The sequence below is a fragment of the Arachis hypogaea genome, chromosome 9 (assembly GCF_003086295.3).
Source record: "Arachis hypogaea cultivar Tifrunner chromosome 9, arahy.Tifrunner.gnm2.J5K5, whole genome shotgun sequence".
In the NCBI taxonomy this organism is placed as follows: domain Eukaryota; kingdom Viridiplantae; phylum Streptophyta; class Magnoliopsida; order Fabales; family Fabaceae; genus Arachis; species Arachis hypogaea.
This window is the reverse complement of record NC_092044.1, coordinates 93,182,095-93,209,470: the sequence shown is the minus strand read 5'-3', so window position 1 is coordinate 93,209,470 and position 27,376 is coordinate 93,182,095. Positions and strand designations below refer to the sequence as shown.

General features: G+C 26.9%; 1 protein-coding gene and 1 long non-coding RNA gene across 2 annotated transcripts; both read left to right on the top strand.

Annotated features, from left to right (window-relative positions):
• Positions 1-7,271: 7,271 nt before the first annotated feature.
• Positions 7,272-9,289, top strand: LOC140174990 (uncharacterized). The gene is made up of 2 exons (XR_011865158.1): positions 7,272-7,453; positions 8,874-9,289. It is a non-coding gene; the product is annotated as an uncharacterized lncRNA (long non-coding RNA).
• A 4,514-nt stretch (positions 9,290-13,803) lies between these two features.
• On the top strand, positions 13,804-27,073 carry LOC112711242 (phosphate transporter PHO1). Its single transcript, XM_025763848.3, has 15 exons — positions 13,804-14,205; positions 16,021-16,101; positions 17,417-17,642; positions 19,337-19,685; positions 21,509-21,557; positions 23,811-23,882; positions 24,107-24,236; positions 24,845-24,965; positions 25,177-25,426; positions 25,509-25,613; positions 25,712-25,756; positions 25,840-25,992; positions 26,084-26,362; positions 26,451-26,587; positions 26,685-27,073. The coding sequence occupies exons 1-15, from the start codon at positions 13,948-13,950 to the stop codon at positions 26,770-26,772; spliced, it is 2,343 nt and encodes a 780-aa protein (XP_025619633.1). The 5' UTR covers positions 13,804-13,947; the 3' UTR covers positions 26,773-27,073.
• Positions 27,074-27,376: the final 303 nt, after the last annotated feature.

Here is a 27,376-nt window from a genome sequence, read left to right as displayed (position 1 = left end):
ACTTAGGATGGTATATATGTATATAAATATTCTCCAGCCAGCTTTGTCTTCGCGGATTGAATCCGGAGTTTGAATATTTTGTATCTTTGACACTCCGATCTTATTATATGATTATGTCCTTCTTACTTTCGCACACAAGTAACCGTTCACATGGCGCTTTTCTTTACACGCTTTTGTTTAAGCTTTCGTTCAGGGCTCCTCGATTATTAAATTTCTTCAACTATTATATTATATAAATATTCTCCAGCCATCTTTACCTTCACGGATTGAGTCCGGAGTTTGAATATTTTCTATCTTTGACACTCCGATCTTATTATATGATTATGTCCTTCTTACCTTCGCACGCAAGTAACCGTTCACGTGGCGCTTTTCTTTACATGCTTTTGTTTAAGCTTTCGTTCAAGGCTCTTCGGTTATTAAATTTCGTCAACTATTATATATATATATATATAATTTTAGAGGTCGTAATACTTCACCACCTCTATTTTACGACTTAAGCGTAAGACTCTATGTGGTAGAGTGTTACAATATGCATCATCATTGTTGTGCATTTGCATTTTACTTGATACTGTGAAATTATTTGTGATTGTCTTCTTGTGTTTGTAAATTTCTTAATGGTATTCTGAATTATTGTGATTAGATATTTCTTTGTGACACTTGTATATTTGGCTTTGAATTAATTGAACTGTGATAATCCTAACTTAACTAACTATCTCTAACCCTACTAAAAACCTCCCAGTTCTTACCCCTTTCTTTCTCCACTTTAGATGGAAACAGGAACCCTAGTTAAGATCACCCCCTATATATACGAGGATCCAGAGAAGAATATAAAGGTGATAAAGATCTCATCTTTTGGCTGCAATGATTGATCAGAGACAGTAAGAGTTTGGTAGTGTGTTTTGAGTGGCACCTTCAATTTAGCGTAGGAATATAATTTTGGTTTAATATCTCACTTTTGGATAGATCCACCAAGAGATTAGGAGTTGTAAAGAGTGGCAAAGTTAATTCGGATTTCAGATTAGGGGCTTCCTTTATGGGTTAGGACTCGATATATATATATATATATATATAGTGTTAGTTGGTACACTGACTTGACTCTTGTATTACTCTTGCTTATAATGTTTATGATGTACATTACTATATTTATCTTGCTGCTTTATTCATTAGTTTCCTGTAATTTTGTATGTGAATGTTTAAGTTTTCTGAGATCCGTCATTTTCGTACCAAGATTTTCACGTAAAAAAGAGAAAGCTTTCCAAGAAAAACCGATCTCGTTCTAACACGATTACAGGCTTAATAATAAGTAATAGTTAAGTTTAGGAAGGCTAGTTAGTAGCGCTCGATTTTTAGTATGATCATGACGTATTGGAAATTGAGTCATTACAGCTAGGGTCAAGGTAAGGATATATATGGTTAAGTGAGCTAGAGTTTGAACCTTTGATCAACTTAAGCTCTCACCAAACACATATATAACCTATACAACTCTAGATGCAAACCTAACTACCCATAATCTCACTTTTTCACATACTCATGTATTCTTTTCAAGTCACATCCATATGCATTGATATTATTACTCTACTTTGGGGTATTTTGTCCATTTTTTATTCTTTTTTCTCTCTTTTTTTTTCTTCTTTTTTTTTATTTTCTTTTTCTCTTTTTTTTTTCAAAATAAAATATATACAAAAGTATTAACGCATATGGTTTAAACATTTAATGCATGAGTATGTACCCAATTTTCAAAATCTTCAACAAAAATTAAAAAATACACTTTTATCTCTACCAATGTTTCCAACTTCTCCACACTTGAATCATACATACTCTCACTAGACTAAACTAATCAAGATCCAAATTAAGGACGTTTATTATTTTTCACTTAGGGGTAGTGATGTGCTAAAATAAAGAGCAAAAGGGGATTAAAATAGGCTCAAAATTGGTTAACAAAGGTGGATAAAAGGGTAAGGCAATTTGGTTAAGTGAGCTCAAATAAAATAAAGGCCCTAATCATATAAATCCATTCATACACAAAATAATGGACATAAAGAATCAAACAATGCAAATAAAATATTACAATCATAAAAAGAGAATAATAACACACACAAAGATGAAAATAGTGGTTAATATGATGTAACCACACAATTAGGCTCAAAACTCACATGGTTGTATGTTCTTAGCTCAAAAATCATGTTCCACAATATATAATTCAAGCAAATTTCAATGAAAAAATATTTTAACTCAAATCATTTTTAGAATGTCCTATAGATAAATTTCTTGAAAAATTTTATTATTTTGACTAAGGTTATCATATATATGCAAACCAAGAAAATACAACTAAAAATTCTAGAAGACCTAGTAATAGAAGAAGAAAAAAAAAATGAAAGGTGAAAGTGTTTGAAATTAACATTTTTCACCTAAAATTAACCGATCGGTCGAACGAACTAGCTAAAATCACCAATGGCTAAGCATACTTAAACTTTTTGACTATTTATGATTCTACACTACTAAGACAAGTACTAAACTTTTTTTAAGTTTGTAGAAATAGGTTCTTGTACACTAAGAGTGAAACAAGTTAAAAAACAAGAGTTTAAAAGTACAGCACAACTTGTTGAAATAGTAAATTAAGACTTTACATATTACATAATTTATAGAACAAAAGATTAAGATTAGGCATAATCCTCTTTTACCGTTAGAAAGGGTGATTTGATTATTGGTGGGATCATGGCATCAAATTTATGATTATTCAAAGTGATCCTACAACCCCCTTTAATTGAAATCAATGGCCAAATTATGAGTTTGATGAAAAATTAAGTGACTTTATTCATTTGTCTTTATAAGAAGAAAAACACATGTAGGCATTTTAATGGTGAATCTTCAAAGTGGAGGGATAATAGATGGGGTACTATAGTTTAATGTTGCGGGAACACTTCATAATGCAGCAACTAGAATAACAATTTTTCATTCAATGAGACAGATAATTAGAACAACAATTCTCCATTCAATTCATACAAATTAATTAAGTCCTAACCAATCAAAAAGTGAACAATAGTGAAAAAGAAACTTATAGTAGGATTCATTGAAATGAAGAGTTTAATATTGAGAGATTTTAAAATTTGCACATTTTCAATCCATTGAAATGAAGAAGTCAGAAGTATACTAATATAGGAACAAAACAGAACAAATCAACAAAATAAAAAAAATCCAGATAACAAACTCATGAGAAAACTCAAAACTCAGAACCAAGGGCAAGGAGGAAGCTTACCTCAATTGATGAGTTCCGGCGAACTACCGACGAAAGAAGAAGAAATCGAAAAATAGAGATACTCCAGCGGCAAGAATGGGAGGTTGAGGCAGAGAGACAGAGTCGCGAATCAAAGTCAAGACTCAAAGAGGCAGAGATCTAACGAACCATCGGCGAGCTCCGGCGAGAGGCAGGGGGAGAAGAATTGTTGATGGCGGCAAAGAAGAGAACTGGAGAAGTGGTGAAGAGTGAAGACTCGAAGAGAGTATCGTAAATTAGGTTTTGATTTTTGAAATTAGGGATTTTTTTTTAATTTGATTTTGGTTTTGATTAACCGGTTAAAAACTAATTTTTTTAATTTAATTTTGGTTAACTAATTTTAAAAAATATAGACATAATTTTTAAAATTATTTTATTAAATTGATTAATCAAACTGTGATTATAATTTTTTAACTAATTAATTACATTTTATTTTTTTTTATGTACAATCCGACTTCATCTATCAACAAATAACTTTGGAATTAACTCTATGAAGTACACCCTAAAAAGGATTTAAAAAGATGAGAAAAGAAAATGAGTTTATTTGTATATAATGTACTAATTTAGTAGCATTAATTATTATAATTGATTTTGTCATGCATTCAATGTTATGCAAATTTGAAGTTTTGATTAGAAGTGTAAAATATATATATTTTATTATCATTGCTCTATTATAAATAAACTCGTTTAGGGATACGAAGTAAAGACGGCCAACAACAAAGGAAATTAAAAATAATCATTCATCGCTAGACGGCAAGATGAATATAATATCTATATATACCACCTTGTAAGGAAGACAATAATTTCGATACTTTCTACTTCATATATAATTGAAACTGTAATTGAATGAGTCATGGCACATTGGCAACTATTAAAACTTCATCTTTTTCGTTAAGGACACTAGCAATCTTTTCCCTGTTGATGTTTTCAATGGAAATAGAAAAGAATTTTTGTTCCATATAAATAGTGCAAGTTAAGGGAATGATTACATATCTCGCGCATGTGACAATTGAATTATTGTTAGCACATCAAGAAACATTCTTTGCAGCTCAAACATGGTGTTTGGCCGTCGACCCAAATGGAATGCTCAGTTATGTGGCTGTGGAGGAAGCTGTAAAACTTGTAAGGTTTATATCTATATAGGTTTAGTTTGATAAAGTTTTTTGAAGAGTAGTTTGTGCTTTTCAAAAATACAAATTTTTCATAGTTTTTAAAAGTTAGAAGTATTTTTAAATTTTTTTGTGTTTATTTAAAATTAAAAAATCTAATATAATTTTATATAATAATAAATATTTAAAATTATTCTTATTAATTATTAGCACAACAAAATAATTTTTTATTATATATATGTTTATTACGATTTTTTTTACTTTTAAAAATTATTTTATTAAATACAATTATATAATACATGTATTTATTGAAAATCATTTTTAGTTTGATTTTACCAAATATAAGTACTGTAGCTTTTTAAACTAAACTGGCTTTTTAAAAATAATTTTTATAAACTATTTTCGAAAAGTAAAAATTTTACTAAACTAAAATATAGTATAACTAAAAAATAGTTATTAACTACTAGCTATATATTATTTTTCTTCTTAAAAGGAAAAATAGATCAATAATGTTTGTGCCAAGATTCATTAATAGAATAACTATTAGAGATAGTAATTCGTAGTCTAATTAAAGTAAATTGTTAAAAAATAGTTATATGTTATTTGTCTTTCATTCCTTATATTAAGGCTTTTAAAATGGTTTAAAAAGGGGTGAATGCGGATCGGATTGGATTTTATATCCGCAATATTTTAGTTTCGATCTGATCCGATCCAATTCACACATTTGCGAATCGGATCGGATATCGGATATATTCGCAAAATACAAAAATATTTTTAAAAGTTTATTTTTTATCAATAAAATTTATTTTTTCTATTTTTTTAAATATGGTTATTTTAAAATAATATTAAACATACTTTTCTTAAATAATAAATTAAAATAATACAATATATATGATAATTATTAGTTGAAATAATTTACTTATTTATTTCTTTATTTTTGTGCATACGCGGATATGCTGATCGGATATGCGGATACCAACACAAGATCCACAATCCGATCCGATTAGTATGCGGATTGGATCCGATCCGATCCGATAGCCTTGCGGATCGGATCTATATCCATAATTTTTGAATCGAATTCGGATAAACACCGCGGATATGCGAATCGGATCCGATCTATGAACGCCCTTAAGTTCGAGCATGTGAAATCCACTTGTATAACTATTTTAAATGGAGCGAGTCTTTTCTTTTCCAATTCTCCTAGGGAGCCAAGAAAGGGTCTAGTCAACTCCTACCAATTTCTATTGGGCTAGATTCTAAAACCCACCACAAAAAAAATCATCCCCCACTATCCCCATTTATTCTAATTACATTTCATTTATCTCAATTCACCTTAATTACACTACTACCGCTGTTCCTCACCTCTCTATCTCTATCTCGTCTCTCAAACTCCAGCAAACGACGACGCATTGTAGACCTTTTCTTCACACCGTCAACGCTATCCTCAACAACGCCACTACGTGTCGTCATCTTCGTCTCCCAACTAGACGACGTCACCACCGTATTCGAGGACGTCGTCGTGGTCAACAGCGCTTCTCATCGACTTGGGTCAACCTCGCCAGTGCAGATTTGTCGTCTTTCTAAGCTCGCGACATGTGAACACCCACCTCCAAATTGTGCCTTCTTCGCGCCGCTACCGTGCTCCTCGAAAGCAGCGCCCCGTTTGTCCCGAACCCTCCTCTGCGTTGCGCATTCCGGACGTCAACAACCGCGAGAAGGATCTCCAGTAATCCCTCGCGGTGCCGCGCCTAACCATGCCCTCCATCGGCCCTAAGTCGGGCCCTCTGTTCGTTGTAACACCTCTTCTTGCCGTTTCTTTTGACTTTTTGCTTGAATTTCTCAACTACTTGAATTGGGTTTTGGATGTTCTTTTGCTGAGAAAATAGTTGTTTCTTCGCATAGGGTTTCAAATGTTTCTTCCTATGTTAACATTTTTTCCACAATCGCTCATCGACGACTATTTGTTAGTTAACGGGTGTTTTCTTTTAAACTTTTCAGATGTTCCTTCGACACGGTTTGAGATATTTCTTTCAATATTTGTTAGATAAATTGTTTGTGACTTGTGTGAGTGAACTAAGAACAATTTATTCAATGAAATCAATGAATGAATGAAAATATTAAATTGGGGACCTATTGCTAAATAATTACAGAAAAACCTCTTTATTATATTCTCAAATAACATCAATTTCGTTTCAGAAACATCTAATTAATTAAAAAAATAATATCCACTTAACATTTACATAAGACTAACCAAATATAACAGACTTGCATAAAAAAAAGACGAAATCATTAATGAGATAGAATATCCAATACGTGGAAGGAGATAACACGGTATCATAAAGCCGTGAATCACATTCTTCATGCGTGGTTAATACTAAATCTTAATTTTAATATAATTATTAATGACAATTATTTAAATTATAATTTATTAAAATAAATTAAAATTAATATAATTAATTGAATTGTTCAAGTTGGTTGGTTAAGGAGTTCGTTCCTGTATTTTTTTCTTTATTTTAAAAATAGATATGTGAAAATAAGGCATTCAAGAGTTGATTGTGAAAATAATTTTATAAATTAACTAAGCTATTTTATAATTCAAGACTTCATGTTTCAATGGATGTCCATAACTAAGCTAATTAAATAATTTTATAAATTAACACTAAGTAATAATAATGCAGGTTTCATAACGTGCTGTCTCCCATGCGTCACCTTTGGACAAATTGCCGAAATTGTAGATGAAGGAAAGAGTTGTAAGTAATTTAAATATATTTAAACAAAATGGTATCATTTGATTAGAGTATTTAATTTCTACTGAAATAATAATTTTGTATGATTGTGTGGTTTTGATGGATTATAATAGCATGCTGTGCACAAGGATGTGTGTATGGGCTACTTATGACGGTTTCGTGTCACTGGCTCTATTCATGTATTTATAGAGAGAAATTAAGAAAAAAGTTTGATTTACCAGCTGAGCCCTGCTGTGATTGTTGTGTTCATTTCTGCTGTGATCCATGTGCCTTGTGCCAAGAACACCAAGAGCTTAAAGAAAGAGGCTATGACCCTTCCAAAGGTATCTATATATATTTTAGGGTTATGGTTATGTTAGATAATCAATGATTTTTTGAATAATATGAACAATCACCAATCAAATAAAAATATACTACACTTTTAAATTATTCATCTAAATCTTAATATTAGAATAACCATCTATACACCTAATGAAATGAACATCTTATATATCTATTATTCACATTATTTATTATTTTTATTATCTATCTATACTTTTTCTATATTTTATTACAATTGAAAGCTTCTGAAATCAGAAAGAAAAGGTTTTTTCTTTTTAAAACAACGGAAAAGAATGAAAGAGGCCGTACCATAATTAATTCTTCTAAAAAAAATAAAACGTAATGAATAACTCTTTGTTATTCACATCTAGATTCAAATTTATAAATACGATAACAACGAAATTTTAAAAAATAAATACTTAATTTAGTCTTTTTTATTTAAACGGAGGACAATGTGATTTTTTGCAGAAAAAAAAAAGATAATACAATTCTTGATTTATTATTTTAAAATAACATGATGCATTTGTTGCTTCTTCTTCTTGCAATATCATTTTCGAGAATGGTTCTTGTCTATTAAACTGCCACTGATAAAGATTTTTTTTCTTTTTTTTTTTAAACATAAACTGAATAACAGTTTTTCGAAATTTAAAAGCTTCCACATATTACAAATATAAACTGTCACGATATTTCTTTCTTTTAGTATTTGATGGACTTTTCAACGGTAAACTATATTATCTCAGAATAATAAAATTAAGGGTCATATATATTATCTCTTTTTTTTTTTAAGATCGTGTCATTCTTTATGCGAATAGAGCGGCCAGAATGTAAGTAATTAAAATGCAGTAATTGATCCAACAATTTAACAACGAAGTTTTTGCATATTCTATTCAGCTTAAAATCTTGTATTCAACTTCCATATCATACCTTTTCTCTTGTTAGTTTAACATGCTTGATGGAAAAAAAAAAGTCGTCTAGTGTGAGTATTAGAGGAATAAAAAAAGGAAAACAAATTTATTATTTTTAGCTAACAGTTAACAATTAATATTTAAATATGTGAATTAAAAATATATTATTAAATTATTAAAATAAAAAATTAAATTAATGACAAAAAATATAGTCAAAAACAATAAATTTTAGTGATTTTTAAATATTTTTCATATTTTTATTTTAGTGCTTTATTTAGTACGATTCAAAAGTTTCTAAACATTTCTTCTTAGATTTGTAATACTTTTAAGGTGTTCTTTCTCTATATAGTTAATTAGTTATACGTTGTTAAAAAAACATTTCTACTAATTTTTCCTTGTCTGGAAATGAAAGTTTTTACAAATAATCAACTTTATTATTATTTATTTCTTGATCTCCTTATTACAATTAAAATTATCAAAGTTAACTAACTGTACGTACAAAATTTCTTGTATGTAGGTTGGGGTGCAACTCGTCCACCGATAATTCAATCCATGTTTAAATAATGATCCATCACCTCCTGCTTATCAACTTATGTAGAGACGATGCAATCAAACTTAATCATGTTCACATTAATTAATATAAAGTAAAGGCGCACATCCTGTAATAATACTAACAATAACGATGATTATTAGCATCCTGCTTAATTTAAATAATGCTTCCCTTCTACCAGGATGGTTATTATGTTTGTACTCCGGTTGTTTAGATGGCTTTCTTCGATTTGTCTTGTTTTGCTTAATTTTATTTATATAACTTTTTTATATTTTAATTTTTTATTTTACTTTCTTATCACTCAACTTATCATATTATATTCCTAATTATTAGAATGTAATATATTATATATTAATGAGATATTTTATAATTTAATTTTTATATATATTATTGCATTAAAGGCTAATTAGAATAATATACTTTGAACGTCATTAATGTTAATTAATTTTTTTGTATCCGCTAATTTATTTTTTCCTTATTGTTTCACTACATTTATGTAATATTGTAGAGATTGGAGTAATTTAAATTTTAATTGTCATTAATTTTAATTAATTTTTTTATAATCACTAATTTATTGTCTTACTTACCTAATGTTTGTTTCATATTTTTCAAAGTGGAATAATAATTTATTCTAATTTTTTAACACAAATATTTTTAAATTTTATCATAATTGAATTTAAAAAATATCAAATACTTAAATTAATTTATTCAATTGATAAATTTTTTTATAATATCCATAAATTCATACACATAATATCCATAATTTTATATTAATAATATCTATAATTTCATATACTCATAACATTCATAATTTCATACATATAATGTCTATAATTAATTAATTAAATTATTATTCACTTATACATTCAACCTGTTAAATCTTTGATTCGTTAGATACTTCAAAAACCGGTTATAAACTTCAAATTTTGGTTTTCCAAAGGGAACATACAAAATAAACATGTTCTTAACCTGAATTGATTTATGGCTAAATACCGGTTTCTTAGTTATATTTTTAACAGAATATTTAAAATTTAAAATTAAAATTAAAATTAAAATTATATTCACCTATTATTCCAAGGTCGTCTAACCTAGCATATACCGTCACTACATTCCACACCCTAAGTAAGATCTAATACTCATGTATAAGGTTTAGATTAATATTCTAGCATCTACATCCTACATTCCAAAACCTATCTAACAAATGTTAATGTTCAGATAAATAAAATAAAGCTAACCTCGTCGGTAATGGCACCGGCAACATGGGACCGTTCAGTCGGTACAAGCTCTGTTCGTCTGCAATGCTCTCTACCTCAAGTCAGCGTTCGAAAAAATTCTAAAACCCTCCTCCAAGTGCTCCTCATTCTCTCTACAACTTTTTTCTCTCTAGGCAACTCCACAAGCAAAACACAAATGAAATCCGCGACTGCAAGCCACGAATTATTAGACGCACTCTCAATGTAAACTGCTACTGTCTCTAGCGGTTTACGTTGATTACCTCCAATGCATAAACAGCTATTGTCTGTAGCGATTTATGGTCAAATTGTACTGTACAGAAATCGCTACTGCCTATAACAGTTTTTGTTTAAACTTCCTTGCACGTAAACTGTGGCTGTCAGTAGCGGTTTATATTATACCCTAATCTGCTGCTGACAGTAGCAATTTTTATAGATTCGTCAAAACATGTAATTGCGTCTTCGTTTGTGAAAATGTGTAATCAAATAATTTTGAGACTCATTTTATTTATTTAAGAAAATTGTCCTACATTTTATGTTAAGTCCTTAAATTTAATTTAATTTATATTTATCACCACCGCCCTTAAAATTTGTTATTAATTAACTTTCAGATTTAAAAATTAAAACAACCCCCCCCCCTCTCCCGGAGTTAGAACTTATTTTGTTAACCTTTCATCGATGATAAAGATCAAAGAACAAAATCAAATTTACCATTTTTCTTTCTGATGAGATATGACGAACCCGGCCCTAATTTCAAGCTTCTTCAAATGTACTAATAATCCCAAATTATGCTCAAAGACCCTAATTTAATTTATCTCCCCCCATAATTGTTGAATCAATATGGCTCTTAATTTAATTTATTTGTGATTATTTATCCATACATGTATCTTTGTTATAGAGGAGGGCTCTATACTTGGAAAAACCAATTAACTAAGTTATCTAATAAAAAGTTATGATGAGAATGAATAATGGACTCCATTATTTTAAGGATATATAGGGAAAATCACGAATAATCTGGATAAGCATGGTTGTACTTGTACCTAAACATTGTACTTGAATTGTTTACGGCAATCAAATATCAAATATAATTCGTAATCCTTAAAATCAAATTTATACAACAAAAAACTAATAAGAATTCTTTCGATCCTTATGACTTGAACCAACCAATGCTCCAACTAATAACAAGCTGATATAGATAGTTCAACGGAAGAAGTTATCCTTTCCATTGCTTTATAATGAAAGCAAGAATTTTTTAAGTGGGTTTTCCTTTTTAGTTAAATTTTTCTTTAATAATCAGTTATCATTGTGTGTACATACAAGTGAAACGTACGAAAGGGGGATTTATTTATCTGGATCATTTATATTTTTTTTAACATTAGAGAATCATCTAATTAAATAATTTAATAATAAGAATAGAATAGATAATTAAATTTTTTTATTGACTAACTAAAGAAAAAAAATAAATTATCAAGAAAGAAAGAGGAAAATTTTCAGTTATAATTAAGGAATCTAGTTTATAACTAGAATCATTAGATTAATATAAAAGAATAATTTCATCAATTCACTTCAATAAATTTTTAAGAGTTCAACTTCTATACAACAGCAATATAATAAATGAGAAATATTAATTAAGAGGTTATCAGAATTTATTATTTTTAGTTATTAATTTATTTTTTTAATTTATTAATTTAATAATATATTTTTAATTTATTGATAATTAAAAATAATAAATTTTGATAATTTTTTAATATTTTTATAATAAATTTTACATTATCATCGTCAACTAATAAAAGACTTAACGGTAATGTTAGAAAATTAAAGACAATTAACTTAAATTTATTTTATTTAATATTTATTTATTGTTAGATGCACTAAATAAAATTAAAATAGTAATAAGTTTTGACGATTGACTAATATTTTTTACACTAAATATTTATATTTTCATAACAAAAACGAACTACCCACTACATACACTGTAATAACTTATCATGAGTTGACAAATTCGTGAATTTTCCATAATAAGGAGACACTGTAAAATAAAATTAGTGCGCAGGCATGAGGCATCCATATTATTTATTGATAATTAAAAAAAGCAAACTAACCTCATTTTGGAAAATAATTATAATTGTAAATTTTTAATAAACATACTTTGTGTATATATATACACGTATAAAAAATTATATATTATTTATTATTAATTTTATAATTAAAATGCGTTACATATCACCATTATAATTAATTTTTTATAAATTAAAAAGTTCTATTCTCTTTTTCCTCTTCTTTTTTATATTTATCATTCCTTCGTTTATTTTATTTCTTTCATATATCATTATTAATAACTAATTTTAAATTTGACAATTGAAATATATCATATGATATTATTTAGTCGTAACTAAAATTAAATTAATATTAAAATTAAAATATAATTATATTATATTATTAATTTAACAACCAAAATATGTATCACATGATACTTTTTCATTAAAATTAAGATGAAATATCTTTAAACAAGATTAATAAACTACTTTCCTCCCTCCTCTTAATTATCTCCCTCTCTCCCCTTCTCTATTTTTCTCTATCCTCTACACTCTATAAATAAATTATAATTTATATTTTATATTATTAATTTGACAAATCAAAATATGTCATAAAATATTCTTTTATTACAATTAAAGTACAAAAATTTTCCTCCAAAATTAACAAAATCTTTCTTTCTTTCTTCTTTATCTTTCTCTTTCTTTTCTCTCTCATTTTCTATCTTTGTCTACATTGTTATTCTATAAAAACTAAAATTTAATAAAATAATATAATTCAAATAAATTTATAAAATTATAAAAAAATATTAATTTTATAATTAAATATAATTAAAAAATAATCCTGTAATATTATTCACATAAAAAAGTATATTATTATATATATATATTTTTTATTTAATTTTAAATTTTTACCACTTATCTTTTTAATTTATATATTTATTTATTTCAAATATTTATTACATATAATTTGAAAATAATACTAATGTTGTGATTAATAATTAGAATCATGATTCAATTATTTTAAAAAATATTGATTTTGAGTTAATTTTATAATTATCAATATAAATTTTTTATATAATATCTAATTATATTTTTATATATACATAAAAAATATATTATTTTTAAATAATAATTATAAAAATTAATTATTTTTTTTGTAAAATAGACTTAATATCTAATTAAATATAAAAGTATACACATTAAATTTTTTAAAATTTTAGATAATAAATACTAAAATTAATTATTAATAAAAAATTAATTTTTTTATATAAAAATAATGACTACAAAATTATTATTTATTCTTTTATATATATAAAAATTTTGATGTTTTTAGTCGAAAAAATTTTTATTCCTTATAACTTTTTTATAAAAATAATTTAATTTTATAAATATTTTCTATCATAATCTATAATATTAAAATAAAATTAATATAATTTTAAAAAATTTATATTTTCGTAATATTATTACATACAAAAATACTAGTTATTACTACTAATAACCACTATAAAACAAGAATAAAGCAATGTATCTTTTTACAAAGAAAATAAAACAATGTTCTCCACACGGCTCTTCTCTCTTCTCTTTTCTTCTCCTCTCTTTATATATATATATCTATTGACTCTCACTATAGCTATCACCCTACTCTTTCATATCTCAATATCACATACACACTCATATCCCACTTCACTCTTTCAATTTCTCTTTTCACCGTCCTTCATCTCCTTCCTACACCATAAAATTAAAGTATTAAAAATAAATAAGAAATATTGAAGGATGGTGAAGTTTTCAAAGGAGCTAGAAGCGCAACTAATACCGGAATGGAAGGAGGCATTCGTCAACTACTGGCAGCTCAAGAAGCAAATTAAACGGATCAGGCTTTCAAGGCTTCCAACCAACCCACCGCACACCGCCCAATTGTTCGCCGGAGTTGACTTCGGCCGCTCCATTTTCGATTCACTTCGCTCCATTGCCGCCAACCTTGCCGACAACCTTCGACCTTCCTGTGATGACCACAACCTCACCGTCATTCAGGTAACTCACTAACTAACTAAATAGTTATTCAAAATATATAATATCAACTATATATAGTTAATTGCATCGTTCTTTCTCCCATGGTTTTTCTCCTTGTTTGTTTCTTTTTTTAATGGCAGCGAAACATTATAGGACTACAGTCATCATTCACGTGGAGTTACTTTCGTGTAAAATTAATAATTAAAAATATATTAAATTATTTAATAATTTTTAGTTATTAATTTTATATAAAAATAATTTTAAGTGATTTTTTACGATATTATGTGAGCTTTTTCCATCACAAATGCCGAAACTTCGGTGCGGTTTTTTTTGCGTGAGTAATGTGTTCATGGTTTTCTGTGTTTCTTTGTCCTCTAATGCCTCCCATTATTTCAGGTCTCAATTCATGGTATATATAGTAGGTTTAATTTCCTTCTCAAAAGATAAAATAAACTAAAGCGAAACCATTTTTCATTTTTTCTTTAAAAAGAAAATGTCTTTTTTGGTAAATTGGCGATAGTAAAAAATTTTCAACTGATCAGCAAAATTTTTTTAAGAATATGTCAATATTTAAAAAAAATTAAGACACTTGTTTATTAACTAAGTCGGTTTTTTTCTTTTCAAATAATAGAATTGTGACGTCATCGTCGTCGGACATATAAGATATGTTTTGCAAGGATTTTATGAATTATTTAATAAAGAAGAAATGACTTTATGAATAACATCTGCGTATTGCGTTTATGGTTCATACGAACCACAGATTAAAACAAGAAAAAAAAATTTAACTTCATGTGGTTGTAATGATGGTCAATTTGTAATATTGTTAGTTGAAGGAAACAATTTGATATGTTATTTTCTTCACTTTGGGTGTGTGGTCCGCTCAATTTCAATTTTTTTTTATTCTGTTATTAATACTCAATTTGCACGTTCATATTTGATGAAATAGTAATTGCTGGATTCACATTTTAATGGTAGACAGTAGTGTTAAATTAATAAGATTTTTTACTAGCTATTTACTGCTGTCACGTACATATATTTGTTGTTACATTCATAATTCATCATTAGAGATACAAAATATAGAATTAATTTAACTGCCTTCATTTTTACTACTCATCTAGAAATTAAAAGTCTTATAAATATGATTTAATTTGTCAGAGCATTATCATACAATAATGTAGAGAGGAAGATATATATATATATATATATATATATATATATATATATATATATATATATATATATATATATATATATATATATATATAACTCAAAAATCAATATGCATGAACTTTATTTCCCTTTTATTTTTTCTTTGGTTATTTATTTCTGATATCTTATCAATGAAATTGATATTTCAATTTTTTAAAAAGTGGGAGGTAATAAAGGAGTAAGTACAATGAATGGTTATAAATAGAATGATAAAACCAAAATTTCGGAAAAGTTGGAGGCGGAAAGGGATATGATTATTATATATATGCAAATTTATTTGATGTATCATACATGTATGAGTAAATGAGATTATGAGAATGACTAATGAGCAACGAAGTGAGGTTAGTGGCCATTTCTATTTTGAAAAAGCTTTTCCAGCTTTCTTTTGGGGGTTTCTCATTCTCTCACGAAAGCAAGCAAAAAAGGTTTTTGGATCTATTATTGTATTCTATTCTATTTGTGGAACCTATATTTTCACCAACTTATCACGAAACAATCGTGAGCACCATGAAAAAAATTAAAGTAAATCGTCAATGTAAATTTGCAATACATTACATTTACATATAAGAAAACATTATCGTATGACCAATTAATGACTAAGTAGCAGATATTTTCTGATGCACGCAGGTGAGGAGGAAAACCGTGAAAGGTAGCGAAGAAGAAATATATGAAACAGAACTTGCGCAATTATTTTCGGAGGAGGATGAGGTATTCAAATATTTAATTCTTTTCTATCACCCATTCAAAAAAAAATATTTTCTATCATAAATTAATTATATATTTCATTAGTTTTTATCTAATGTTAATGTAACATAGTTTTAGAAAATTTAAGATAACATCAAAGTCAATAAAATTTAAATGTTATGTACAAAGTTATTATACAGCAATAATTATATAGGTAAAAGACTTATTACTCTTGACATAAATAATTTTTACTCAATATAATATATATTAATTTTAATTTTATTTATGTAACTAGTGTAAACCCTTTTTTGGTTGATGGGGCTAACAATCTCAAAAAGAATTTCATATAATCGGCTAACAATTTAGTTATTAATTCTTCATTTAAATGTCAATGAACTATAACTTAAATAGCATAATTTTTCTATTTTTACTTAAAAATTTTACGTTTAAGTTTTATTTCTAATTAAAAAAAATAACTCTTCATTTAAATAATAATAATAATAATAATAATAATAATAATTTATCTATTATATAAAAAGAATATAAGAGTAGTTTGATGTCTAATTTTCTTTTTTAAAATATTTTTTATTAAGTATAATTTATTAAAAAAATTATTTTGTTATTTCAGTGATTTGACTCCAAGACCTTTTACCTAAATTATAAATAGTTTGTCATTCTAATTAATTTTATTTTTATTTTTTTGGTTTAATTATTTTATTAGTCTCTAGTTTTACTAAATTTTCAATTAGGTTCTTATACTTTTTTTTATTGTGTCCCTATACCATATTAGATTTTGTAATTAAGTCCTTATCGTAACAAAAATGTTGGAATTAACAGAATATTGTGTTAAATAAAATGAATATGCCTAACTCGACTGAATAGTAAATACAAAATATTCCGTTAATTTTAATATTTTTGTCACGATAAGAACTTAGTTACAAAATATGATATGGTATAGAGACTTAATTAAAAAAATATAATAATTTAATTGAAAATTCGGTGAAACTATAGGGATCGACAGAATAATTAAATTTTTTTAGCATATATTAAATATATAAAACATAGATCCACTAGTAATAATAATTACAATAATAATAATTATAAGCATAATCAAAATAATAAGTATTTTATTATCTTAACAAGACACGGGTTACTAAAATCTGAAAATACCAAAAACATTTCTATGAATAAATGAGAAATAATGACATCTTAATTAGGCGAATATATAATATAGTAGATAAACTAATTATGGATAACATATACATAAAAATAATGTTATTTTTTCACTTAATAACTAAAAAATAATCGATTTGGTGATGAATAATATTGAGTGGTTCAGGTACGTGTGTTTTTTGAGAGTCTTGATGAAGAGCTAAACAAGGTAAATCAATTTTACAAGAAGCAAGAGAGTGAGTTCATGGAGAGAGGAGATACCTTAAATAAACAGCTTCAAATTCTGCTTGATCTCAAGACAATCATCAGCAACCGCCGCTGGAAAAGTTCTAATCCATCTTCTAATTCCGCCAGTTTCTCTCATTCTCCTTCGCGCAATTCTGATTATTCCGGTTAGTTCTATCTTCTTTCATTATTCTCTCTTCTGATCACTTTACATATTTTGAGAAAAATTAGATTCATTAATTATTTTCATATTAATTTGTTATCATATAATTAATAATTAATAAATTATATGTAGAGTAGAAGTCAAAATTTGGTTAGATGTACCAAATTAAAGAAAATCCAACATCGTCAAAGTCATTTAATTTGTATATATATACTTTGGCTAAATTAAAGTATATTATTTATTATTATATTAGAAATAACAACTTGTTAATGGAGACCGCATGTAATGTACCATGCATGTATAAATAATTAAATAACATTAAAAGAAAGAAAATGGATGTTGCGTTTGTGCTCAAGAAATTATTCCCTGTCAACTCATCACGTTTCTAAGTGGTTACTGACATCATACAACACAAACATATTATAGTCCGAAGTGGACTGACTGTTTGTGGAACATTGTCGATCCAGCACCACTTAGCTTGTGCGACTATGTTCTAAGCAAATTATTTTAAAGGAGGCAGCGAGGCACTCATTCTTCTATCATACTTTTTTTTATCAGACCATAATGAAGTGCGCAACAGGGAGGGGAAAATGATAACATAGAGCACCTGATATAATTATAAAATATATAATTATATTGTTGATGGATCAAGTCCTTAACGTTACAAGAATAATATTTGTCAAAAATGAAGTTTCAAACCAAGCTGATACACTTGGTCGGATAGTTAATTCGCTCACCTATTTAAGTGTTAGAAATTTAAATTTGTCACAAATTAATCTTTGATTGAAAATAATATTAAAAAGAAAAAATATTTGTCAAATATGATATAACTATATTTTGTATATATATAATTATTTTCATAATTAATTAAAATACTTCTAATAAAGTAATTAATATACCGTATAAAATTTAGTAACAATATAACTTTTATAGAATAAATTTATTCATAGAGAAAATTCGTTACGACCTATGCTATTTCAAAAAGTTTTTCATGTAAAAAAATTCATTCAACGGAGAAATTCTTATATCTTCAGAAAACAAAATCCATTCATTTTTTCTATTCCTTTCATTGCTGGACGTATTAGATAGCAGATTACTAGTAGTTACATATAAGACAAAAATTGACATTAAGTTATTTTTATATATTTATTAATTAAAAATTATTAGATAATTTAATATGTTTGATTAAATTATTATTTAATAATTTTTAATTAATAATTTTAAATAAAAATAACTATATGTAAATTTTTATTTACATATAAATGAGAATAGAAAATTACAAATTATACTTTTTAAAATAATTTTAAAATTTTGAATTTAAAAAATAAATAATTAAAATATGAGTAATGCTAAAAAATTTAATATTATAATATTCAATTTTAGTAAATATTAATTATAACTATTTTTTAAAATTTTAGATTTTTTTAAATAATTTTAAAAAATTAATTTTTTTGCCAACATCAACTAATATTTTAAAATGAAAAAATATTTTATTTTAAATTGTATAATTTTTTAACCATAAATTCTAAATTATAAATCTAAACTGGAAAAGTTAGTTTAACTTGCTATATTTTAATTTGTTTTCCCTTAATGAATGTTAACTGTAATATTAGACATATAATATTGGGTGTAAAGACTTTGAAGTAAGTGATACGGGGAGACAATGACATAGATGATTTGGTTGGTTGGTTACCGCAGAAAGGTTTGGTGGGGAATCAGACGAAACGAATTCAGAAGTGTCATCGCAGACGGAAGAAGTAATAACGACATTGGAGAAGAATGGAATAAACTTGGTGAATTCAGGGATGAGAGGGAAAAAGACAAAGAAGGGGAAGCCCAAAATGGGAATGAGAATCGACGTGCCAGCAACCAATCCGACCCGGGCCATAACCGCCATAACCAGCATGCTCTTGGAGGATTTGGTTAACAACCCAACTACTTCTGGCGGTGACTTCATCTTCAAAAGGAAGATTCAGAGCGCTGAGAAAATGATTCGAAGTGCCTTTGTTGAACTCTATCGTGCCCTTGGCCTCCTCAAAACTTACAGGTTACTTTCTTCATTCATTCTTCCTTGCCCACTATGTTATGAGGCTAAAATATTTTCATATTTTAATATTATTCCAGCGTTTTTATTTATTAAGAGGTAATAAGTAAATGATGCAACCAACTTTAGTTGATCTGATGGTAATTAATTTATTAATTTATTTAAATAAATATTAAAATTTGGATATTATGATGAGTTGCATGGCGCCAGGATGTAGCACCACGTAAGGTTAATTTTTTCAGGTGGATAGAGTAAAGGAAAGTTGGTATGTGACTGTGATCATGATCATGATATCTATGTTGTGTTTCATGGGAGGAACGGAAAAAATAATAATAATTGGTCACACACTTTTTACAAGGATTTTATTTAAAGCTATCTTCCAAACAGTGCTTAGTGGCTGGCAAGGTCGAATTTTGCTTGACCTCTTTCCTTTCCTTTTTCCTTATTCAAAAAATTGAAAATCTCACTTTTCAATATGCTTACTTATTTTTATATGCAAATTTAGTGTGGCATTTCATATTTTATTCATCCATATCCCAAAGAGATAAAGAGATATCCGTATTTTTTAATAACAAAAGGAAATCATATATATTCTAAACCCATCCTTAGTTTCTTTAGCAAATTAAGTTATATATGTAATTGTGTTATCATTTTAAGAAGTCATTGTGAGAGTAATAATGGTCCTCCACGCCTGATGTATGGTTCATTAAATTAGACTACATTTAAAAAAGAAATTGAAACTAAAAAATAGAAATTGAAATATAGAGATTAAAAAATAAAAATTAAATTAAATTTTTGTGTTATGTTTAATGTAAAATATAATAGATTAAATTATGTATTAATATTATATTTAATTTAAGATAAATATAAAGATTAAATAATAAATTTAAAATTTAAAAAGATAAAAAGAATATTTTAAAAAAATGTTCTAAAAGTTACCATTTTTATTCCTAAAAATTTTAGTTCTGTATCTTTTAGCTATTTTTTAGAGGTATTAAATAAATTAAAATTTTGTGTTTTGAGATTGAAATTTTAGTTCTAGTTAGTCTCTAATCACACTAAATACAATATTTGGTCTCAGTCTCCTAATTTCAATTCCAATTCCAAGAAACAGACCCAGCCTTATATGCCGAAAATCACAATTTTATATAAGATATAACGATAAAAACGATATAATAAAATTACATAAAAAATAATAAAGTTGGGTTGGTTTAGTAGTTTATTCTCTAGTATTTTTTAAATAAATGTTAAAGGTTTAAATTCTGTAATAATGCACGACCATTAACAAACTTTTAAATAGATTCGAACTCTGATTCACACTAAATTAATCTTTAGTCTCTCGAATTAAGAGATATTATAAAAAAAATCATAAAAGGATAGCTTAATTTGGTTTTCTAATGGTTGTAATTTCATAGGTTAGAAGCCCCAAAGAAAAAGATGTAACTAAAATAGAGCATTTTACTAATTTAAAAATAATGTAAAGTGATTATTTTGAGAAAATACTTACTTTGATCCTTGAAGTTGCATTTAAATTTTAATATAATTTTTAAAATTTTAATTATCTCAATTTAATTTTTAAATTTTTAATTAGTCTATGCGGTAGTTTTTATTACAGAATTAATTAAAAAATTTAAAAAACTAAACTAAAACAATTAAAATTTTAAAAATTAAATTGAAGTTCGGTTAACTTTAGAAAAAAAAAAGTATTTTTTTGATTATTTTTTTAGCTAAAACGTTTAGGTACATATATGAATACTAGCCTCTAACTATAATATATGAGCTAATAATCCATCATTTCTAATCAAATTATTCTCTAATTTTGGCAGCTCACTGAATACAGTAGCATTTTCAAAGATACTCAAGAAGTTTGATAAGGTAAGGCTTAAAATATATCTAATCCTATTTGCTATATATGCACTAAGTTAAAGTTCTTGCTTTTATTTCTTTAGGATCACACATTCAATAGCATATTATGGCAAGAATAGAGAGACAAATCCGAAAAGGAACTAATTACTGTAATTAAGTTTTTCCAGTAATATTAATTCTAATAGGTGTATTTGTGGTTGTTATTTAAATTATTCTTTTATTAATAGTAAATATAAATTTATTTGTTATTATTTTTTTAATGGGAGTATATATAAAGAGTACATAATATATAAAGTATAATAATTTAACAGATATGTGTTAAGAAATTTTTTATTCTCTTCAATAATAAGAAGAACTTTATATCTGTTGAGTTAGGATTAATCAAAAATCTCTTAAAAAATATCTGTTAAATTATTATATTTTATATACTATGTACTCTTTATATATTTTTATTAAAAAAATTATAACAAATAAATCTACATCTACTATTAATGAAAAAATAATCAAAACATGCTTCAAACTAATTAAGCACTTGAAAACTAGTAGTCTTCAATCACATGAAGGTTGTGAGGATCTTAATTAAATAACAACCATCTCTTCATGATTGAAACTCAACTTAATTTCCAAAAGCAACTATATATGTGTCTCACACGACACATGACCTTAAGATAGTGACACAATGCAACCATATCTCTTCTCATTTCCTTTTTGGGTGATCGATTATTGATCATATTTTTATTTCAAACCCTTTAATTTCTTACTTCATAGTGGATATACTTTTAACACATAATTCCTATATTAATGATCATAGTGCATCTGTTATAATTTCACACACGAAATATAAACTAAAGAATGAGAATACGTAGAAGTACATACAAGAAGAATTGGTTAATAATGATAATATAAAAAATAAATTATTTAATCAAATAAGAAATTCTATAAAAAGAAGAGAATACTTAAAAAATAAAAAGAAGAAGAACGCAAAATAAAAAAGAAGTTCAAATTAAAGAAAATAAGAAGAATAAGAGTAGAATAATAAAAAATATTTTTAGATAAAAAAAAATTTTATTAAAAAAAGCTGTGTCTACTTTCTCAAATTCTATGTTTATTATTGTCTTTCATAAAAGAATTGACATAAAAATATAAAAAAATAATCTTAAAAATAATATAATATTCGTTACCTGTATCTTTAAAAATAAATGCTACCTAAATGCATAAGTATTTATTAGAATTTAATTAATATATAACTGTAAGTCATAGTCACGAAGAGTTTTTAGATATTCAATTTGTATTTTTTAATTTGTGTGGCAATATAATTTGTGCCTAAAGAGTTTAGTGCAATAATGTTTGATAAAAAAAAAAGGTAATTAATAGTGCTCTCTATGCACTAGTAATAAGTAAAAATTGAATATCTAAAAATTCTTTATGACTATCACTTACAGTTATATATTATTTAATTATTTAAATCAACTAATTTTTTTGGTGACTATTTAAGTCAACTAATTAAAAATATAATTAGATTTCAGTGGCTAAGTACCAATGTATATATCTAGTGATTTTTCTTTGTTTTTACTGACTTACAGAAAAGGTATTGAGTAAATTTTTAATAAAATATATATTAAAAATATAATTATTTATGTGTCTACTTTTATTAATTTATTAATTTTCAGAAGATATTTTATGATATGTATGGTATCAAATTTTTATGATCTAAAAATTTAAAATTCAATTTTTATTGATCTCCAAAAAAAGGTTTTCAATATTTTTATAATGATGTGTTTAAAATATAACCATCAACTTATTAAATTTTTTAATTTTTGTGTATATATATATACACACGTACACAAGAAAGTTTAATCAATGCAGTAAAATTTATTGCTATAATTTAAGAGGAATGTTAGGGGATTAACAGAATTTGTGATGTATAACTATCAATTAGTCATCATCAACATTTTTAATAGTGTGAGATGATATCTAATGGTATAGAATTACTCAATTTACTTTTGATGACTAGACTAAATTTCAATAAAAATGCTGTCCTTAGACTTTCTTATAGATTAATTAATAATGTCCATGCTGCAGATTAAGGTGATTATATTACATGTAATTCCATGAACTATTTAATTCACTTCCTTGGCTTTGATAATTTAGAACCTATTAGTTTTAATTAATAATTTTGAATGTCTAATCTAGCTACTATAATTTAACCTAAGTTCCTATGAAAATGAACAAATATATGCATGTGGCAATCTAATTGAGCAGGTGTCTTGCCAAAAAGCTTCAGCAAATTATTTGAAAGAAGTGAAGAGATCTCATTTCGTTAGTTCTGATAAGGTATACATATATTATATTGGTTTCTTCAATTCCTAGCTAACCCCTTTCATTTTAAAAGTTTGTTAAAAGGAAAAAGAAAAGAAAACACCAATATTGTGTTCAAATTTTTAATATACCTTTTGAATTAGGTCTCCTCATCAAAATTCTCTTGGTGCCGTTACATAATATTCAAATTAGTGGTTAACCATTTTATATATAATTATTATTATTATTTGGTTTAAAAGGTTGTTAGACTAATGGATGAAGTGGAATCCATATTCACAAAGCACTTTGCCAACAATGATAGGAAAAAGGCAATGAAGTTTTTAAGACCTCAACAAAATAAAGATTCTCATATGGTCACCTTCCTTGTCGGTAAATCTTCTTTCTCTTTAATTTCTCGTTAATACTTCACGTACGTTCACTAACAATTAAGTGATATCATACAATAATACATGATAAATAGTATAATGGAATGCGTATACTATGCTGCTTATCGTTATAGTAGCTATATACTTTTAATAATCTTTAAAAAATATTGCTAAAAATTAAAATAACACGTTTTTATAAAAAAATATTTTTAAATATTAAAAATATATTTTTAATTTTAGTAACATTTTTTAAACGTGGTCAAAATTATATAGTTACAGTACACACCACCACTATAATGATAGCAACCATAAACTCAACTTAATTATATATAAAGTGGTTAACCACCATTAGAATACTAATTTTTTCAGAAAATTTTTTTATCATATCCTTACAAAATGCAATTGTTATATTTTATCAAATACAAACATAAATATCGAATGCCAATGAATTATAACTCAAATGGCATACTCTTCTTACAAATAAAAAAGAGAAAGATTAAGAACATATAAAACGTGGTAAATTACTAATTTGGGCCTGGTGTAGACCTAGATTGAATTTGGATAAGAAAATTAATTAAAGAGCTTATTATCAATTGTTTGGTATGTTTGTAGGGTTATCTACAGGTTGCTTTGTATCCTTGTTTTGTGTATATGCAATCTTGGCCCATTTGTGTGGTATATTCTCTCCAAGCAAAGAGCCAAGATATATGGAAACAGTTTACCCTGTCTTCAGGTGATTCATATTATGTTAATTAATTTGAGGTGAAAATTCAACTGCACCTAAAGTTGATAGCTAAGAATCGTTAAATAATTTGAATTATTTGACTAAATTTTCATCTAACGGCTCTCAATTATTAACTTTACGTGAAGTTAACTTCACCTGAGTTTTCAGGTTAATTTGATCATCTCACATTTTTAACTAAACAGTGTTTGCATTTGTGCAGTGTGTTTGCATTGCTAAGCTTGCACTTGTTTATGTATGGATGCAACCTGTTCATGTGGAAGAGGACAAGAATCAATTACAATTTCATATTTGAATTCTCACCAACCACAGCACTCAAGCACAGAGATGCATTCCTCATATGCACTACTCTCATGACAACGGTGGTTGGAGCAATGGTTATACACTTACTCTTAAGAGCTGCAGGATTTTCGCCTTCTCAAGTTGATGCCATTCCTGGAATTCTTCTTTTGGTTGGTCTAACATTCATTTTTCTTGTTAGTTAGTTAGAGACAGTTTGTTAGTATTTCTGCTGACGTCATAATTGATATTCAGGTTTCCATAATGCTGCTCATTTGTCCTTTTGATTTTTTCTATCGCCCCACTCGATATTGCTTCATCCGTGTTCTTCGTAACATAGCTTGCTCTCCATTTTATAAGGTAAAGGAAGTTCTTCAATTGAGCTTTTGGTATAGATTTATAGATGTTTTAAGACTAAACTTTGTATTATTATTGGATTTAATCTGTGATTTCTTCAGGTTCTACTAGTAGATTTTTTTATGGCTGACCAACTAACTAGCCAGGTATAATCCTGTTATTTTTATTTGATTTTTTTTTTTTTTTTTTACGTTATGAATTGTAATTAACGTGCATCTTATGGATACAGATACCATTGCTGAGGCATTTAGAAACTACAAGTTGTCGCTTTTTCGCTACGATTTTCAAAACACACAATCCTGAGGCCTGCCATTCTGGAAGGCTATACCTGGAAATAACTTATATCATCTCATTCATGCCTTATTATTGGCGTGCGTTGCAAGTAAGCTTGGTTATCGATCAATAATAAGAGATTCCTTTTAGAAACATATTAGGAAACTAATATTCATGTTTTAATTTTCATTAATACATAGTGTGCAAGAAGGTGGTTTGATGACAGTGATGTTAATCATTTGAAGAACATGGGAAAGTATGTTTCAGCAATGGTAGCAGCAGGGGCTAGAGTAACATATAGCAGACAAGATAACCATCTATGGTTTGTTATAGTCTTGATCACTTCCACTGTGGCCACAGTTTATCAATTATACTGGGATTTCATCAAGGATTGGGGGTTTCTTAATCCTAACTCCAAAAATCCCTGGCTTAGAGATGATCTAATTTTGAAGAATAAAAGCATATACTATATGTCTATTGTAAGTTCTTCTCTTTACCTCTTTCTGAATTTGAATGTTACTGCTTACAAAATATGAGTAAGTTTTTTGAATGATCTTTGGATTGCAGGCCTTAAATGTTGTACTAAGATTAACATGGGTGGAAACTATCCTGCATTTTAAAGTGGGGCGAGTTCAATCGCGTCTACTCGAGTTTCTGTTAGCTTCACTTGAGGTTATTAGAAGAGGCCATTGGAATTTCTACAGGTATATTTATCTCATTTAAAATAACTAAATGATTTTTATTTTTTGTATTGAGTATCCTTGTTGAGTGGTTAATAAATTTGATAAATTTTATTCATAGGTTGGAGAATGAACATCTAAACAATGTTGGTCGTTACCGCGCAGTGAAGACGGTGCCATTACCGTTCCGAGAGATGGATTCCGACTAAGATATCTGTGGAGGCCATGTTCTTATACATGTAAAGGTCTTAGAGACATGCTGACATAAAAAAGATGCAAGGACTAGTTGAAAGGGATTCATATTTTAAACATGTGAGGTCCCTCGTAATTCATATGATTACTCAATTGAATTGTGAATACCATCAATTGCAATGCCAAATGTGCACCTCGAATAATAATATTTCATGTAAATTGGATAAATGGATTTCAAATTTTGGAATTCCTGTTGTTCTATATCAATATCAATAGCCTCAAGAAAACAAAAATGATTAATTGCTTCCGTTTGTTTTATCGTCTGATCCAATTAGAAGTTTGCTTTTATTTACTTTATTGTAAACTGCAATCAAAAGCCAAGAACCAATAATATAATTGGTTACATTGATGCAAAAGGGTTGTCGATAACCTAATGAGAATATAAAATGTTTCAATTAGCTAGAAGCTTATAGTAGCTCTTTAAGGAAAATCAAATCATGTTTCAATTAGTAAGATTTGAAGAAATATCTCAATAAAATTTCTCTGTATACATTTTCATGACAGTTTGGATGAAAATAAAACTTCCTTTAGTTCTATTAAATCAATTAATTCTTTTGGAGT